The 17,600-nt window shown below is 42.6% G+C and overlaps 1 protein-coding gene and 1 pseudogene across 4 annotated transcripts in view; one reads left to right on the top strand and one right to left on the bottom strand.

The window, feature by feature from the left end:
* Nvl (nuclear VCP like) overlaps nt 1–8,856 on the top strand; it is a 57,195-nt gene extending 48,339 nt beyond the window's left edge. For 3 of the 4 annotated variants that reach the window (XR_003836453.1, XR_003836452.1, XR_003836454.1), the window contains 4 exons: nt 853–941; nt 3,372–3,442; nt 4,547–5,752; nt 5,827–8,856. Coding sequence is in view for 1 of the 4 variants with exons in the window: in XM_021159011.2 (XP_021014670.1) it covers nt 853–941; nt 3,372–3,442; nt 4,547–4,591 (205 nt within the window). In the remaining 3 variants the exon portion in view is untranslated. Of the gene's footprint in view, nt 1–852; nt 942–3,371; nt 3,443–4,546; nt 5,753–5,826 lie in introns of those variants that run through there. The other variant, XM_021159011.2, reaches the window with a different exon arrangement.
* Nucleotides 6,257–17,600, bottom strand: part of LOC110296515 — a 14,211-nt pseudogene continuing 2,867 nt past the window's right edge.

Genomic DNA, 17,600 nt, shown 5'->3' with positions numbered 1-17,600 from the left:
AGGATAGACTGACTGACTGCCGTAGGATAGACTGACTGACTGCCGTAGGATAGACTGACTGACTGCCGTAGGATAGACTGACTGACTGCCGTAGGTGCTTAGGTGTTGTTCCTCAGAAGCTCCTTGTGTTTTAAGACAATGGTTTTGCATTTTTTGTTTTGTTGTTTTAAATCCTGAAGCTCATATCTATTCGACTAGGCTGGCTCATCATCAGTGAGCTCTGGGGATTTGCCTGCTTATAACTTAGACTGGGTTATTCCCCCCTCTTTCCTCCTCTTCCTCCCCCTTCTCCTCTACCCACCTCTTTCTTTTTAATGTGGTTTCTTGGAATTGAATTCGAGTCATTATACCCTAGCTTCTTCTTTTTGTTTATTTATTTATTTGTTTTTTTTTTATTAGATATTTTCTTTATATACATTTCAAATGCTATCCCAAAAGTTTCCTATACCCTCCCTCCCCTGCCACTCCCCTACCCACACACTCCCACTTCTTGGCCCTGGTGTTCCCCTGTACTGGAGCATATAAAGTTTGCAATACCAAGGGGCCTCTCTTCCCAGTGATGGCCGACTAGGCCATCATACCCTAGCTTCTTAACTAGATGTTTTATATCAACATTAGTATTTTGGCTAAGAGGAAGGACATTTTATCTTTCATCATGTCACACCTTCCTCAAGTCCCTTTCTTCTAAAGGTTGATAATTCTTTAAGTGAAAGCTAAAAGCTGTTCCTTACTGCTCCTAGCTCCACCTCCGTTCATTGCTCTTTTTCTTCATTGTTAAGTATATTATAATTAAACATCTTTCTTGGCTTTTAGAATACCTAAGAACACATAAGAACATTTCTTTGATTATAGGGGTGCGGACCTTACTGCTCTGGTACNGGAAGCTTCTCTCTGTGCCCTGAGACAAGAAATAACAGCACAGAAGAATGGGGTTGGAGCAGGTATGGCCTTCTCCAGGTTCTCTCCATTCTACTTTGCCATTCTGGATATTGTAAAACACTGCTTTAAATAGTGTTTCTCTAGCCGTTCTTAGAACATTGTGTGATGAGGATGACTTTGTTTTGGTGAGACCTCTAGAAGATTTAAGAAATATACGGTTTTCTACATATCAAGATTTTTTTTTCCTTTGAAATATAAAATTAAATGGCATTATGTGTTGGTCACTGGTGGAGCATTTTCTTAGCATGTGCAAGGCTCAGGATTCTTTCCCCAGCACCACAAAGCCAGAAAGCCAAAGACAGAAATCCGTGTGTGTGCTTCCTGTTTACCTCACATTTTGACAGTATTTTTGATACTACTGTTTGGGTATTGTGTGGCCAGAAAAGATTAATTTATGACCTATACTCCAGCCATACCAAGTACTTTTTAGCTTTACTTTGCCTAAGTGTCTCTGAGGTGCTATGTGCTGTACAAGTGTACTCTTGTTTGAACTTCAGGTGTGCACTGGTCTCCTTTCAATGATGTGTGCGGCTGTGTTTGTGGTGGGTTGGGTGGAGAGAAATGTGTGCACATGATACGGGTGCCTTCAGAGACCACACGGTCATTAAGATCCTCGAGGGCTGGATTTAACAGTGGCTGTGAACCACCTGACATGGATACTGGAACTGAACTCAGATCCCCTGCAAGAGCAGGATGCTCTCTTAGCACCAACCCGTCTCTACAGCTCCACTTCTGTGACTCTCCAAGCTAAATATTGTGACAACAACATTTGATGAGCATAGATTTATTGGCACACATGCATACATTTATTAGAAAGGTTTTTTTTTCCTGAATAATATTAAGATTCAGTTGTCGAAACTTCTTTTTTTTTTTGTAAAGATTTATTTATTTATTATATGTAAGTACACTGTAGCTGTCTTCAGACACTCCAGAAGAGAGCATCAGATTTCATTACGGATGGTTGTGAGCCACCATGTGGTTGCTGGGATTTGAACTCTGGACCTCTGGAAGAGCAGTCGGGTGCTCTTACCCACTGAGCCATCTCACCAGCCCCGAAACTTCTTTTTTTAATAAACTGTATTCTCTTCCTTTTGGACATTAATGATAATAAGCAAACTTAGAACATTTTATTAACAAAAATGAGAGCCACATTTGGTTGTGTACCTTTAATCCCATGCTTAAAGGGACTGGAGAGAAAGTCCTGAGTTCAAATCCCAGCAACCACATGGTGGCTCGCAACCATCTGTAATGAGATCTGATGCCCTCTTCAGGAGTGTCTGAAGACAGCTACAGTGTACTTATGTATAATAATAAAAAATAAATCTTAAAAAAAAAGAAAGAAACCAAAGTAAAACGGTCTTTAATTGTTGAGTCACATAATGAGTGTCTGTCATATCCTTCTTGACAGTCAAATCCAAAGTCATGTATTCCACTTTGTAAGCTGAATCTGACAACTGTCTTAGAGTATTTTTGGTGTTCTTGGTGACTGAAAAGTAACAGGTCTTTCCCATATATTGGAGTTGCTATTATTTGCCTTTTGTTTTGTTTTGTTTTGTTGTTTTGTTTTGTTTTGTTTTTCAAGACAGGGTTTCCCTGTGTAGCCCTGGCTGTCCTGGAACTCACTTTGTAGACCAGGCTGGCCTCGAACTCAAAAATCCGCCTGCCTCTGCCTCCCGAGTGCTGGGATTAAAGGCGTGCGCCACCACGCCCAGCCTGCCTATTTTTTTTTTTATATATATATACACACATAACAAATGCCGCCATCTCTGCTTTGCTGTGGCTTTTGTTTTTAGCTCTCTGGCCTTTGGAGACTTTGCGCTAATACCTTATCCAAATCAAGCGCAATTCTGCTGTCCAATTTCTCAGTGACATGTTCAGCAACATGTATTATTTTATTTTAGGTAAATATATTATCCTAATATCTGTTTACTATTTTGAGTATAAATTGTCCTCACTTAAGTTTATCACGTTAACATTGGAAGCCAAGTTATATTTTACCAACTAGCCTTATGAAGATTACAACGCCATCTAATCCAGTTTTGTGATATGCATATGTACCTTAATGCTTTTGTCTTTAAGGACTTCTAGCCTCTGTGACTCAGAAGTGTAAATTTGTATTCAAGATCATGCCCTTGGGTGGGAATACTGGTTCTCAGTTACTTGTGGTTCTGTTGACCATCTCTTAAGTTCTTTCTACCTGAGACCACACTGGCCATTTTTGACAGTGTGACATGCACAGTACCATCCCAACATTCCTGAGAGACAGACCACCTACAACAGTCCTGTTTCCTCAAGTGAGTTGGAGAGAGTCTCAGTGAGGCAGACCTGGAGAGGGGCATGTGTACATGTGCTTGAATAGTTCCATCTGATCGCCCCTCACAGCTTTCTTGTGTTACTGTACTGAGATGTGTGTTTTTCCATCTTCTCCACAGGTGAGCTTAAGGTCAGTCATAAGCACTTTGAAGACGCTTTCAAGAAAGTGAAACCATCCATATCAATAAAGGTGAGAAACTTTCCTCCATGTCTAGAAAAAGATGTGGGAAATGACATCAGTTCATAAAAACTCAGGAATTTTATCATTTATTTTCTTTCTATTTGTTTATTTTAAGATTTATTTATTTTACATTTTTATTGAAGGATAGTCTCTGTGTATAGCCTAAGCTAGCCTCAAACTCATGAGACTCCTGCTTCTGCCTTCTAAGTTTCAGGATTACAGCTGTATGCTACAATACTCCCAATTCACTGACATATACAGTAGGCCAAAACTTTAAACGTTCATATAACGAAATGGTATAGCTACTTGAAAGTTCTCTCCATTATGTAGAGGGTAAGGATTGAACTGCTGACTCTAAGATAGATTCTAAATAGTGGAAATAAAGCAGAACACTTGTATTTTTCTTTGGGATAAATAGGTAAGAGTGGAATTGCCATGTGACACTGAAAAGGTTCATGTGGTGTCAGTGAGCTTCCACTACATACCTGCTACATTGACAAAACTGTGAAGGACTGAGCACAGCAAGGGAGGAGAGGATGTGAGATGCTCGAAGTCTTATGCATTGTGCTTTACAGGGTGGAACAGTCACGAGGGAGCCATCTTGGCAGTTTCTTGGAATGTTAAGACATTTTAGAGGCCTTTTCTTAGTCTCCTGTTTCCATCAGGACTCAGGGTAGCTTACATGTGCGCATACCTCTTGACCTGTGTGCAAACTTCCCTGGACAATAATGGAAATCATGGCGTATCCTAGAAAGGAGAATGTATAGACTCTAGATGCAGGAGCAAGGCAGAATCTCTGGGTCCAGCAGTTAGGACTGCTGTAGCAAAGACCATAAACAGGCACCTTAAACAACAGATAACCATCTGAGATCAAGATGTTGTCATGGCAGAGTTCTATGGTTTCTGTCCCATCTCCACATGTCCATCTAGTTATGCACTCTGTGTCCAGACTTCCTCTTGTACGGCAACCCCAATCACCTCTGCAGAAGTCCTGTCTCCAAAGCTACCACCCTCTGAGGTCCTAGGGGCTGAGCCTTCAATGTAGGAATTTGTGGGTTATGCCTTCCATCCCATAACTGATTGATTAGCGCAATGTATTTTTTATCCTCACAGGATCAAAAGATGTATGAAGCTCTGCAGAGGTCCCTCAGTCAGTGACGTTTGNGCTACCTGGCATGGAGGAGGTGTCTAGTGTGTGGAACTCACCATGAATCACAGTCACTCTGGAGGGTCTACTTTCAGCTTGACACCGATGATCCTTTTTTTTTTTTTTTTTTTTAATCAGAACCAGTTATCTCTTTATTTTTTGGAAAGTAAGTTGGCTGTGTTAGCAATACCACATCTGCTAGTGTGGGCTGACAAACCATGTGCTAGGCCCCAAGAACNCTGAGCCACTGTCCTGACCCTGCTGACTGACAGGCAAGGGACAGCCACCCAGGCCCAGTAAGAGTACAAAAAGTAGCAAAATTGCATTCACCACTNTCTCCCAGGCTTTGAAAGGTAGCAGTCTAGGCTTTAAAAGGCTAGAAGCTCTGCATAGGAAGTGTTAAGCCNGCAGCAAAACAACTTGTAAAAATTCAATAAATTATAGATAGATAAACTTGTAACAGATATCTATTAACATCTGAACCTTCTTACAGGATCAGTCCCTCCCTGGGCACAGGCTCCTGCCTGAAATACATAGNAATTAGAATAATCTGTATGAAAAATACCAGTTAACCTTGAAATTTTTAAACATCTCCTAAAGAAAGTTCCTATATAAATCTAATCCCTCACAAAAGAGGGCAAAAGGCAACAGGAAACGCTCTCTGGCACCATTACTAACTAGGAGAGCTAGCTGTTCATGTGCCAAGGGGCTATGTCCAGCCTGGTAGAGGCCAGACACATGGTCTCAGCAACTCCCTAAATCCAGCATGAACCTCTTNCACTGTTAATAAGTTACAACTTAAAATGTCTGAAATACCCTGGGACTAAATGCTGTGACCCTGAGGTTGGGGACTGGAGCTCTGGGAGTTGATAAATATAGCTTTNCAAATATATAGGTCCAGTACAAACAAAACTGCCATACCAGAAAAGTCCCTTAGTTCTCAGCCTGTTCTTGCCAGTTTACTAGTGAGCCCCATGGAGTATCTTGCTCCCTTGGGCCTCAGCTTTGCCTTTTTTCATATAGATGTGTGTGTGTTACACAACATCTATTTATATAAATACACATTTTCCTCTGGAATACACCTTTCTGATAGACATTACACCCCCCCCCCCCTTTCAGGTACCTGTAATTTGTGTCTGAGAGGCAAGGTGGGAAGCAGGCAGCCTGGAGATGTCGCTGCTTGTGGGCGGTGTACATCGTGGTGCGCACTAGGCTCCGCACCACGATGTACAACGTCCACAAGCAGGTCGAGCTATGACACCCCCAGGCACAAGGTGCCATGTAGAAGAGAGGCTTGCCACACAGAGCAGAGCCTCCCTGCAAGCTCAGCTTGGGGCACCAAAAAGGCCAAGGCCCACTCTCTACAATGGTCCCTGTAAGGTAGCAGTGAGAAATGAGAGGGCCAGAACCCCAGGGTTGCACAAGGTGGGCCTCTTAACATTTTCATTTGGTGCTCCTGGCCCTGGCCACTCAGGAGATCACTATACAGCAGTGCATGTTCCCAAGGGGCAGGGGCCTCTGCACCCAGGAGCTAAGGATAAACATGCAGGAAGTCTTGTCTATTGTTGACCCATTGCACTGGGCTGGCTAGGGTCCACTGCACACCAGCAGTAGCAGGGCGGGTTAGGGTCCACAGAAACATTGGCTGGGGCTTGGTCTGTGGGACTGCAGGCCTTTCACATCCGAGGTCCCCCATTATTGGATGGGCTTGGGGGTAGCAACTCATGGGTGCTCCCTGGACAGGCTGGAGCTAGGAGTGTCCCAACCACCTGGAGAGGACTGTTCAAATGGCACGGAGAGGTCCAAGTACTTGTCAGTTGATGTCACAGTGAGGATGCGGTCTAAATCCTCTACCTACTGCTTGAAGGTGGGCCTCTGAAGANNCTGCATGCCAACATCCCCACNTGANCATGTACAGGCCANGTGTGCAGTTGTGGGGCTTGTCCATGCAGTGGCCCTCTTTAAGTAGCTTGAAAAGCTCTTCCACTGGGATGCCAGGATACGGTGAGATCTCCTAGAGGAGGACACCAAAGGACCAGACATCACTCTGGTGGGTGTAGACTCCGTAAAAAAGGGCCTCTGATTCCATCCACTTCACANGTAGCAGGCCACTTGTGGTCTTCTTGTAGTAATCCAGGTTGTGCAGGTCTTGGGCCAGGCCAAAGTCTGTAATCTTCATCACATTGTCCGAGGTCACCAGGACATTTCTGGCAGCCAAGTCTCTGAATACACTTCTGGGAAGCCAAGTATTCCGTGCTCCATGTTACCTGGTAGGTACANGACACGAGATCCTTGCAGGTAAGCTGTTCTCCTGGCAGCCTGCAGTCCATGCCGGAAGGAACTCTTGTAGATTGCCTTGGCTGCATACTCCACCAGCACATACAGAGCCCACCCGGTGCAGGCCCAGCAGGTCATCATCTCCATCTCAGATACCAGGTCCAACAGCATCTTCACAGCATCTTCACAGTATCTTCTGCATGACAGCCTGTCCAAAGCAGCCTTCTCCCAGAGTCTTACCAAGTGTCATCTGGGTCCTGGATAGTTCTACTTGGGGTCAGCAGGCAGCTCAAGTTCAGAAACATTGGCCAGAACAGGACCTTCTCCTGAAGACAGCCAAGCAATCCGGATGAGGGCTACATTGAAGTTCATAGAGGAATTAGATTCCAAGGACACCTGTCAGTTAAGTGGGAAGTGCCTTGGGGGACTGGGCAGACTGTCACCACAGCTGCCACCACTAGCATGAAGAGGAAGAAGCCCACCCCATAGTCGCTGCCAGTCTCATAAGCTCCTCCTCAGCTGTGTCTTCAGTTAGGTTCTTCCCAGCTTCTTTATCTCCTGAGGATGGAGCATCTGTCACACGCATACTGAAGCCTCTGAGAGCCCACCAGGATGCAGTGGGAGACCACCAGTTCTGTACCATTCTTAGCCCAGACTGTGGGGCTTGTGGGGGCACCTCCAGATGTCAGCTCTACGGTGTCCTCACTGCCAAAGGCCACCTGCTCCTACTGGCTAGGTTCAGGCCCTGGAACCTCTGCTGCTCTCTGCACAGTTCTGGACCAGGAGGCTCTGAAGTAGGTCCAGCCATCACTGCTATGCAGAATACTTTTTTTTAATTAGGTATTTTCTTCATTTACATTTCCAATGCTNTCCCAAAAGTCCCCCATATCCTCCCCCCACTCCCCTACCCACCCACTCCCACTTCTGACCAGCTTTGTGGAAAAACTCTCTACTTCCTTTTTAAGAAAGAGAGAGAAAAAAAACCTGATAAAGCCTTATTTAAATAAAAATTTATTTTGAACTATCTAGAGCATGCATAAAAGTTATAAAAAAAACTTTCCTTGAGAATTGATCACCTTACATCCTGTCACCTCAGATACATATTCATATCAGTTTTCTGTAAACCAGGATATTTTTCTACATAGCCAACCATCAAAAACACTGACACATTGCTACTATTTAACTCTCTAGCTCTAGTCAGTCTTTCTCGGTTTTTCTCATGTCATTTATGGTAAAGGACTCTGGTCTAAGTTAGCTATTCCAGTTGTTAAGTCTTCTTAGGGTTTCCACAAGTTTTTGTTGTTGGGCTTCCGGTTTTGTTTGGGGATAGTAAGTACCCCTGACTGGCCTGCAACCTACTGTATAGAGTAGGCTGGCCTCAGACTCCCAGTGTTCTGTGTGCCTCTGCTTCCTGGGTGCTGAGATTAAAGGTGTATGCCCCCATATCCAGCGTTTTTTAACTTCTTGGGTCAATGATTGGCTTGCCTTAATTTTATCTCTTTTAAAGATATAGTAGTAAAGCTGTTTTCTGCATCCTCTCAGGTGGTGATGCCTTATTGTTACTTAAGACTGTCCCTGCAGTCATTTAATTCAAGTGGTTCTGACAGGCTTCTTACACTGCACAGTTACTCCTTTTCCTTTTTAATTCACACCTGTGTGGGGGAAGATAATCTCACCTCTCATACACGTGTTGCACCCTCACCAGATTCAGATGATAGTTTTTTCATTATCATGGTTTGTGTTCAGATGTGTCTTTGGTGAATTTCTAAACTGATGTTTTATGAGAGTTTATGTTGTGTCAGAATTATTTCATCTAATTTTATTTATACAATAACAGCAATACTGTTATTGTATAGACAGGTCTGGTTATTTCCTTCCTAAGTTTTTATTCTATCTCCTTCTGCAAAGTCTTTGAGGTTCCTATGACGAATTTGAGAATGGGGTTGGAGAAATGGCTTAGTGGTTAAGAGTACTGACTCTTCTTGAGTCCTGAGTTCAATTCCCAGCAACCACATGGTGGCTCACAACCATCTGTAATGGGATCCGATACCCTCTTCTGGTGTGTCCGAAGATGGCTACAGTGTGTGTGTGTATATATATATATATACACACATATATATAATCTTTTAAAAAATAAAGAATTTAAGAACGAAGGAGCTGGAGAAATAAATGGCTTAGTAATAAAGAGTACACACTGCTCTTTCAGAGGACCACGTTTGATTCCCAGCACCCACATAGGTAGCTCAAAACTGCTTGTGCTCCTAGCTACAGGGGATCCTGCACTTCTGGCTTCTATAGGCACCTGTGCTCATATGCATGTAGCCCCTCCCACCCACACACACTTTTTTTTAAAATTAAACATTTTTATAAAACAAATGGAATATATTCAAAAGGTATTATTTGAAGAAATGTTGTAATCTATTTTCTGCCCAGTAACTGTCTTCTGTTCAACTTGTACCTCAGCAGACACAGCCTGTATTTTATGTCCAGGCCACCAGAAATAAACGCACTTAGACCCAGCATTCAGTTGTCAAGAAGAGCTGATAAGGCAGATAGTGTTTTCACTCGGCATATTACAAGTACAGCAGCAGCAGGCTCAACTGCTCAGATTCACTATTTAAGACTTTCTGACAATTACTTCTAATTCTGTCACGCTCATCATCTGCCTCTACTGATCCTGGTTTGGTTTCTCTCTCCTCTGTTGGTCTCTTTCTGGGAACCAGTACTGTTCTCCTTTATGTCCTCCATTGAACAGAATTATCATTCTGCTTAGTGCCTATAAACCTCTGCCAAGCCCTCCCAAAAAGGAGTCATGCTGACTTTGTAACTGTAACCCCGATTTTATTCAGTTGTATTTTTCCAACTCTGTGTGGTGTATGTGTGTGTGTGTGTGTGTGTGTGTGAGAGAGAGAGAGAGAGAGACACGCTGGGTCAGAGTACAACTTTTAGGAGGTAGTTCCTTTTTTCTACCACATGAGTCCCCAGGATCAAGATCAGGTTGTGAGGCTTAGTAGCAAGTGCCTTTAGCTGCTCAATCATTTCACCAACCTATTATCAATTCCATTTGTATATTCAATACTCTGTAGACTGCTTGACACTCTGTGTTCTTATGTGGTGTTGCCAACTCAGTAGAATCTTTAGACATTCACATTTTATAGAAATATAGATTGAGAGTTTGCTAATACTAACAAGAGTAGTAGAGGCTGGGAAGCTTCATAGATAAGCACTTGGAAGCGCTGTTGACATCTTGGTTGGGAATGTTTCTTAACCAAGGTTTTCATGACTGGCTCACCTATGCCCTTCACAAGAACCCTTGAGATCTTACTCTTCCAATTTAAGGATGAGAAATTTACCTAAGGGTTGGAGGGATGACTCAAGGGTTAAGAGTTCAGTTCCGCCGGGCGTGGTGGCGCACGCCTTTAATCCCAGCACTCGGGAGGCAGAGGCAGGCGGATTTCTGAGTTCGAGGCCAGCCTGGTCTACAAAGTGAGTTCCAGGACAGCCAGGGCTGTACAGAGAAACCCTGTCTCGAAAAACCAAAAATAAAAAAATAAAGAGTTCAATTCCCAGCAGCCACATGGTGGCTCCCAACCATCTGCAATGGGATCTGATGCCCTCTTCTGGTGTCTGAAGACAGCAACACTACCCATATACATAAATAAAATCTTTAAAAGAAAGAAATGTACCTATGTGGGAGGGCCCAGAAGTAGTACCCAGCCGTGGAAAAGTGGCACGCTGGACTCAATTTCAGGTTGCTTTGCTGTCCTGCCAATGATTACTCTATTTTGTCAGGGTGCTCTTTCAGCCAGCCCCAACTCCTTACCACTGAGTGGCAGCACATTCAGGATTTTCTGTGACTAATGTCCTTATGGCTTTTGCCTTTACAAATGCTGAATCCATGAGTTTTGGGACAAGAGTTCTTTGTGACAAGAGCCTGCTCTCTATCTTAAATAAAGAATTCTTATTTGGCCTTATATACTAGTGATCTGGAACTTTCTTGCTTGGACTATAACATATACTGTGCTGCTGGAAGCCCGTAGCAGCAGAACATACCAGTTGGGATAAAAGCATTCAGAGCTAGTTTTTACTATTTTAGATTATTCATCTCAGAATCCTGACCACTGCAGAATGTCACACATTTAATAAATTTTTTAAAGAGTTTAACCATGTAGGGATTGTGAGGTCATGGGAGTCCCAAGTAACAAATCTTAACCTCCCCAGGGTTTGGGCTATAAATTATGAGGTAAGGGAGCATGTAGTAGTCTAGAGTGGTACCTGGGCCTGTATCCCCAGCCCTTGTGAGGCTAGGGCTGGTGGATCTACTTGTCCAATGTTAGCTTGAATTACATAGGGAGTTCCAGCACTTCCTGGGCTACATAGTGAGACTCTGCCTCAAAAGAAGGGAAAATGAAACCCAAATAATATAAAGTGAAATGAAAAGATGGAGGGTTGTAATGTTTCCCAAAGAAATGACCTTTGAGCTGAAAGAACCTAGCATAGGTCTTGTCTGCACAGAACCTGATCCACTGTATACACAAAGGGAGCTAAAGAGGCCCTGGATTCCATTTGAATAAACACAACTTGGTCTTGAGTGATGTGATCCTGTGTTGTGAGTTCCTAACCTCCAAACCAAGAAACTGCCATTTTGATGATTTGCCCACTCAGGGCACACCTTGTAGTTAAGGGCCTTCTCTCTTATATGAAGACTGTCCACATAGGCTAAGCAGATAAATTTCATACTTACTGTGTGCCAAGCCTAGCATGGTTTAGACAGTGTATTAGGGCTCTGTAGAGTCACAGAACTTATGGAATGTCTCTATATATTAAAGGGGTTTGTTATAATGACTTACAGTCTACAGTCCAACTAACCCAACAATGGGCAACTGTGCATGGGAAGTCTAAGAATCTAGTAGGCCTCCAGCAGAAGGTATGGCCAAGATTAAAGGTGTGTACCACCATGCCTGGATTTAGAACTTGCTCTGTCCCAGGCTGGCCTTGAATTTAGAAATCTGCTTGCCTCACTTTCCTGAGATTGAAGGCATGTACCACCTTGCCTGGGCCTAAACTTTTCTCAGCCACACTGCCTCAAGATCTGGATCAAAAGCATGTGTCATCCCATGTCAAGATCCCAGTTGGAAGCCTGTGTCTTTCAGCCTCAAGATCTGGATCACAGGTGTACCCTCCATTTCTGGGTTGTAGTTAATTCCAGATGTAGTCAAGTTGACAACCAGGAATAGCCATCACAGACAGCATCACTAGTTGGGACTAAGCATTACCCTGCTAGGATATTCATTCTTGAAGTCTCGGCCCCAAGTGTGGCATGCTCAGCTCCTGTACTGGCTGGTTTTGTGTGTCAACTTGGCACAGCTGGAGTTATCACAGAGAAAAGAATTTCCCTTGAAATGCCTCCATGAGACTCAGCTGTAAGGCATTTTCTCAATTAGTGATCAAGGGGGAGGGCCCAGCCTATTGTGGGTAGTGCCATCCCTGGACTGGTAGTCCTGAGGGAAGCAAGCCAATAAGCATACCTCCCTGGCTTCTGCGTCAGCTCCTGCCTCCAGGTTCCTACCCTGTGTGAGTTCCAGTCCTGACTTACTTTGGTGATGAACAGCAATGTGGAAGTGTAAGCTGAATAAACCCTTTTCTCCCCAACTTGCTTCTTGCTTCTTCTTGCCTCAGATAATATGAGTACTTCAGTATCAGAAATTAAGAGAATAGGGGCATTGGAGAGAGAGGTGGTACAAAGGACAAAAGCCACATGACACAGAAAGGGTTGGGGAGCAAACGACTCCTGGAGTGAAATTTTCTGTTTGTATCATGTGATGCAGACTCACATGTTTTGTTGAGGCAAGATCCATGAGAGGACACATGATATTCGGAGAGCGTATAAGTAGGACTAAGGATGATGGGGCTTTTGCAAAAGCTATCTGTGCAGCTCTTCATTGGTCTCATGACTTAGCTGATCACTTCCCGACAGAAGCACAGCAGAGACTGGCATTCCAGCTGGCCATGGTCACTCCATTGACTCACTGAATCATGCTGATTCGGGAGAGGCCTGGTAGTTTCTGCTGGATTATGCCACCATTGCTGATTGGTGTTTGGTGATACTTTTGTGCTTTTTTTGTTTGGGTTCGGTTTTGGTTTTTGAGACAGAGTTTCTCTGTATAACCCTTCCTGTCCTAGAGCTTACTCTGTAGACCAGGCTGGCCTCAAACTCAGAAATCTGCCTGCCTCTACTTCCCAAGCGCTGAGATTAAAGGTGTGCACCACCACTACCCAGCTTGGTGACACTTTTGAACTGTACTGTTGGTATCCTGATACTACTGAACTGGACTGCTGGAATCCTGACAACAGAGATTGGAATAGCCCCCAAAGAACTACTTCTAAACAGGTCCCCTTGTCCTATTTATCATCTTTTCTCCCCTACCTTTGGACGGGGAGGTCAAAGCATTTGAGAACCCTTATTAAAGTAGGTTTTGAAGCCTACACACTCCCCCAAATTTCATAACAGATTTAGAAAACATAACAGGTCTTCTCACTGAGCAGATTTGCTGTCTAACTGAACTGAGTTCCTGGGGTTTATATAACATAGGTGCTGACTGGGCATAGTGATTCATGCTTGTAATCCCCACACTTGTGTTTAAGGTTAGCCTGGTGTATATACATTGATTAAGTCTCAGATGTAGAATGGGTCCATGTCTTAAAAACTGAACAAATCTACAAACCAAATATATTTGTGTTTGGAAAATCATCTCTGCATTAGATCAGTGAGCTGCAAGAAGCCATTTGAAAACCCCTTGTTGAGTCTGCAGCTTGCAGTTCTACAGATTGAGAAAGATTCCTTCCTTGCAGTGCCCACTTTGGAAACCCTGAGCAAATGTCACGTGATTAAGCTCTTGAGAGTCGGCCTGGAGAAAAGATGTGAGTCAGAACCATGGAGAGCTCCACACTTTGCCCATGTCTGCACTATAGGCTTGAGTGGAGTTCTTGTTCCTATCTTGGCTGCAAACAGAGAAGCTAGCTACCAGAGCTCCTGTGGAGGAAGGAGAAACAGCAACAATAGAAGCAAAGGAGTGAAATGTCAGAGCACCTGTGTCCTGCTATACAACCACAGAAGCTTGACCATATTCCTTTAAGGTCCCCGGAGCTGGGAAGAGCACAATGCCTGGGACATGAACTACTATACCCTATAGTTTTAGGAGACAAATGAAGACATTGACATAGTCAAATGCTGTAAGGATCCATTCTCATGAGAAGACACCAACTCAAAATAGAGAAAGAAAACACAAAATAGAGACTGACTATGCTACCCTAGGCAAGTAACATCTCTAGGTAATGGAGAACCACATATTTTTTAATTTGTTTTTACTTCTGTTGTTGTGGGGTTTTGTTTTGTTCATTTGTTTTTAGTCTGTTTTTGTTTTTGTTTTGTCTTTTTAGACAGGCTTTCTTTATGTAAGTCTGATTGTCCTGACTTTATATAGACTAGACTGGCTTCAATCTCCAAGAGATCTGTCTACCTCTGCCTCCCAAGTACTGGAATTAAAGGTGTGGGTCACTATGCCCCTCTTACTTTTTTAACTGATACATTTGTTTTTATTTTTACTATAAACTCTTCCCTATTTTTTTGTCTCAGCATTCTCTTCTGTGACTAAGACATTTTCTTGAGAGAAAGGTCTCATGTTGTTCACGCTGGCCTCTAACTTTCTGTGTAGTAGAGGACGACTTTGCAATTCCTGAGCTTCCTCCCGGGTTGCAGGCATGTACCACCATGCTTGTTTTTAGGTGGTACTGTGGATTGGATACAGGGGTCCCATCCACCCAGCCTACCATCTGAATCACATCCCCAGCCCTGAATATAGGACTTGTATAATATGCTGGCTAGTCTTATGTCAACTTGACACACAAACAAGTTATCTGAAAGGAGGGAACCTCAACTAAGAAACTGTCTCCATAAGATCTGTCTGTAAGGCATTTTCTTAACTAGTGATTGATGGGGAAGGACTCAGCCCATTGCAGATGCTACCATCCCTTTGCTGGTGGTCTCGAGTTCTACAAGAAAGCAGACTGAGCAAGCCATGAGGAACGAGCCAGTAAACCACATCCATGGCCTCTTCATCAGCTCCCTCCTCTAGGTTCCAGCCTTGTTTGAGTTCCTGTCCTAATTTCCTTTGATGGTGAATAGTGCTGTGAAGTATAAAATAAACCCTGTCCTTCCCAACTTGCTTTTGGTCATGGACTTCCATTGAAACAATAGAAACCCTAATCAAGACGAAGCAATTAAAATGTATACATACCGTATTTTATTATGTTGTCTCCATTCCCCCTCCTTCCCCTTTCAACTTCTCTTGATATCTAATTCTGTAGACCATTTTTGTCCTTGCTCACATTCTTCACCTCTTTCTTCTCAATTGTTAGCAGAGGACATGGATTGAGGACAGAAGTTCAATGATGTAGAAATGAATAATAAAGATCAGGAATTAATGAAATGGAAATGAAAAGAATAAGATCAGTGAAACAGTTAATTTATTGCAAAGATAAATAAGACTGGCACGCCCTTAACCAAACAAAAGACAGAGAACCAAATAAAGAAGATTAGAAATGGAAAGGAAGACATTACTTTACACCTGATAAACTATGAAACTCAGAGGACCAATGAGTAGCTTGAAAATGTATATTCCAATACATGGAAAAATCTAGAGGAAGTAGATAAATGTATAGAAATAACCTACCAAAAATAAGTCACAGGTGTATAAACAATGGAAGCAAATTATAATGAGCAATAAAATTGAAACTTTAATAAAAAGACTCCCAAAATAACACCCCCACCCCCACCTCACATCAGGCCTGATTGGAGTCACTGCTAAAATCTATTAGACATTTTGAGAAGAAATAATATTAATCTTCAAATTATTCCATACTACACAGAGGAAAGATATATTATCAAACTCACTTTATGAAGCTAGTATTACTCTGACACCAAAGCTGGTAAGTACAGGCAAAAAGAAGATTGTAAACCAGTGATCCTGATGAATGTTGTCATTTTGTTGCTGTGAAGAGATACTGTGACCAAGCCAACTCTTATAAATGGAAAACATTTGCTTTGGGCTGGCTTACAGCCTCAGAGATTGAGTCCATGCCAAGAAACATGGCGGTATTCAGGCTGACATGGTGCTGGAGAAGGAGTTCTACATATTGATCTACAGGCAGCAGGAGACTCTGCCACATTGGGTGAAGCTTGAGCATAGGAGACCTCAAAGCCTACTCACACAGTAACACACTTCCCCCAACAAGTCCACACCTATTCCACCAATGCAACACCTCCTAGTAGTGTTATTCCTATGAGCCAAACATTCAAATACATGAGTCTGTGGGGGCCATACCTGTAGAAAACACCACTAATATGGGTGTAAAACATCAATAAGTCAGGCATGTAGCATGTGCCTTTAAATCTAGCTTTTGGCAGGCAGAGGAAGAGGACTGTGTGTTCGAGACCAGCCTGGTTCACAGTGTTAGTTCTAGGCCACCCAGAGCTCAGAGTGAAACCTTGGGCAAAAAAAACACAAACAGAAATAAAACAAAATAACAAAACATCTCAATGAAATACTTGCAATTTAAAGCCAACAACACATTAAAAAGAATTATCCACCATGATCAAGTTGGCTTCATTACAGGAATGCAAGGGTAGTTCAATGTATGCAAATTAAAAATGAAATATTCAACATTAAAAATTGGAGAAAAGTCATATGGTCATCTAAATAGATGCAGAGAAGACCTTTATCAAAGTTGAACATGTGTGTACCTGCTAAATGAACATCCCCTTCATGATTTCCAACCCCGAACTTGGAATAGAAGGAATATGCCTCAACACATCAAATCTATCATCAAAACTACAGTAAATGGGGGGAAAACACCAAAATAGATTTTTTTCTCTGAAATCAGGAATAAGACATTCCTGGTCTTTCCTCTCCACTCCACTCCTATTTAACGTAGTGTTATAACTCTTAGCTAAAGCAAAAACTAAAAATAAATTTAAAATAATAGAGGAAAACATTGGCAATACACTTCAAGATATAGGCATAGTGAATGGATATTAATAATTCAGAAAATAATAAGCATTCATTGACAAATGAGATTAGATAAACTTTAAAAGCTTCTGCACAGCATAGGAAACAACTGAGTAAAGAGACAGCCTCAAGAATGGGAGGAAAATTACCAACTGTGTATCTGATAGGGGACCAATAGCTAGAGTACTTAACTTAAAGTTTTAAATACAGATATTTCCACAAAGAACCCAGTTGATTCATGGACTAACGAAATGAATAGACAGTTCTCAAAAGATGAAGTACAAATGGCTGAAAATCATATGCATAAAGAATAGCATGGTTAGACATGAGGAAATTGTAAATCAAGGCTACACTGATGTCTCATCTCACACTCTCTACCCCCCCCCCCATAGAATAACTATCGTTAAGAAAATAACAAAGGCTGGAGAGATGGCTCTATGGTTAAGAGCACTTGCCGCTCTTTCAAAGGATAGTGGTTCAGTTCCCATCACCCATGTTAAGTGGGTCGCAATCCTCTGTAACTCCAGCTCCAGGGAATCTGACCCACTTTACTGGCACTGTACTGGCTGGTTTTGTGTGTCAACTTGACACAGCTGGAGTTATCACAGAGAAAGGAGCTTTAGTTGAGGAAATGCCTCCATGAGATCCAACTGTAAGGCATTTTCTCAATTAGTGA

The sequence above is a fragment of the Mus caroli genome, chromosome 1 (assembly GCF_900094665.2).
Source record: "Mus caroli chromosome 1, CAROLI_EIJ_v1.1, whole genome shotgun sequence".
NCBI lineage: Eukaryota > Metazoa > Chordata > Mammalia > Rodentia > Muridae > Mus > Mus caroli.
The sequence above is the reverse complement of the archived record's forward strand: the minus strand, read 5'-3'. Positions and strand labels throughout refer to the sequence as shown.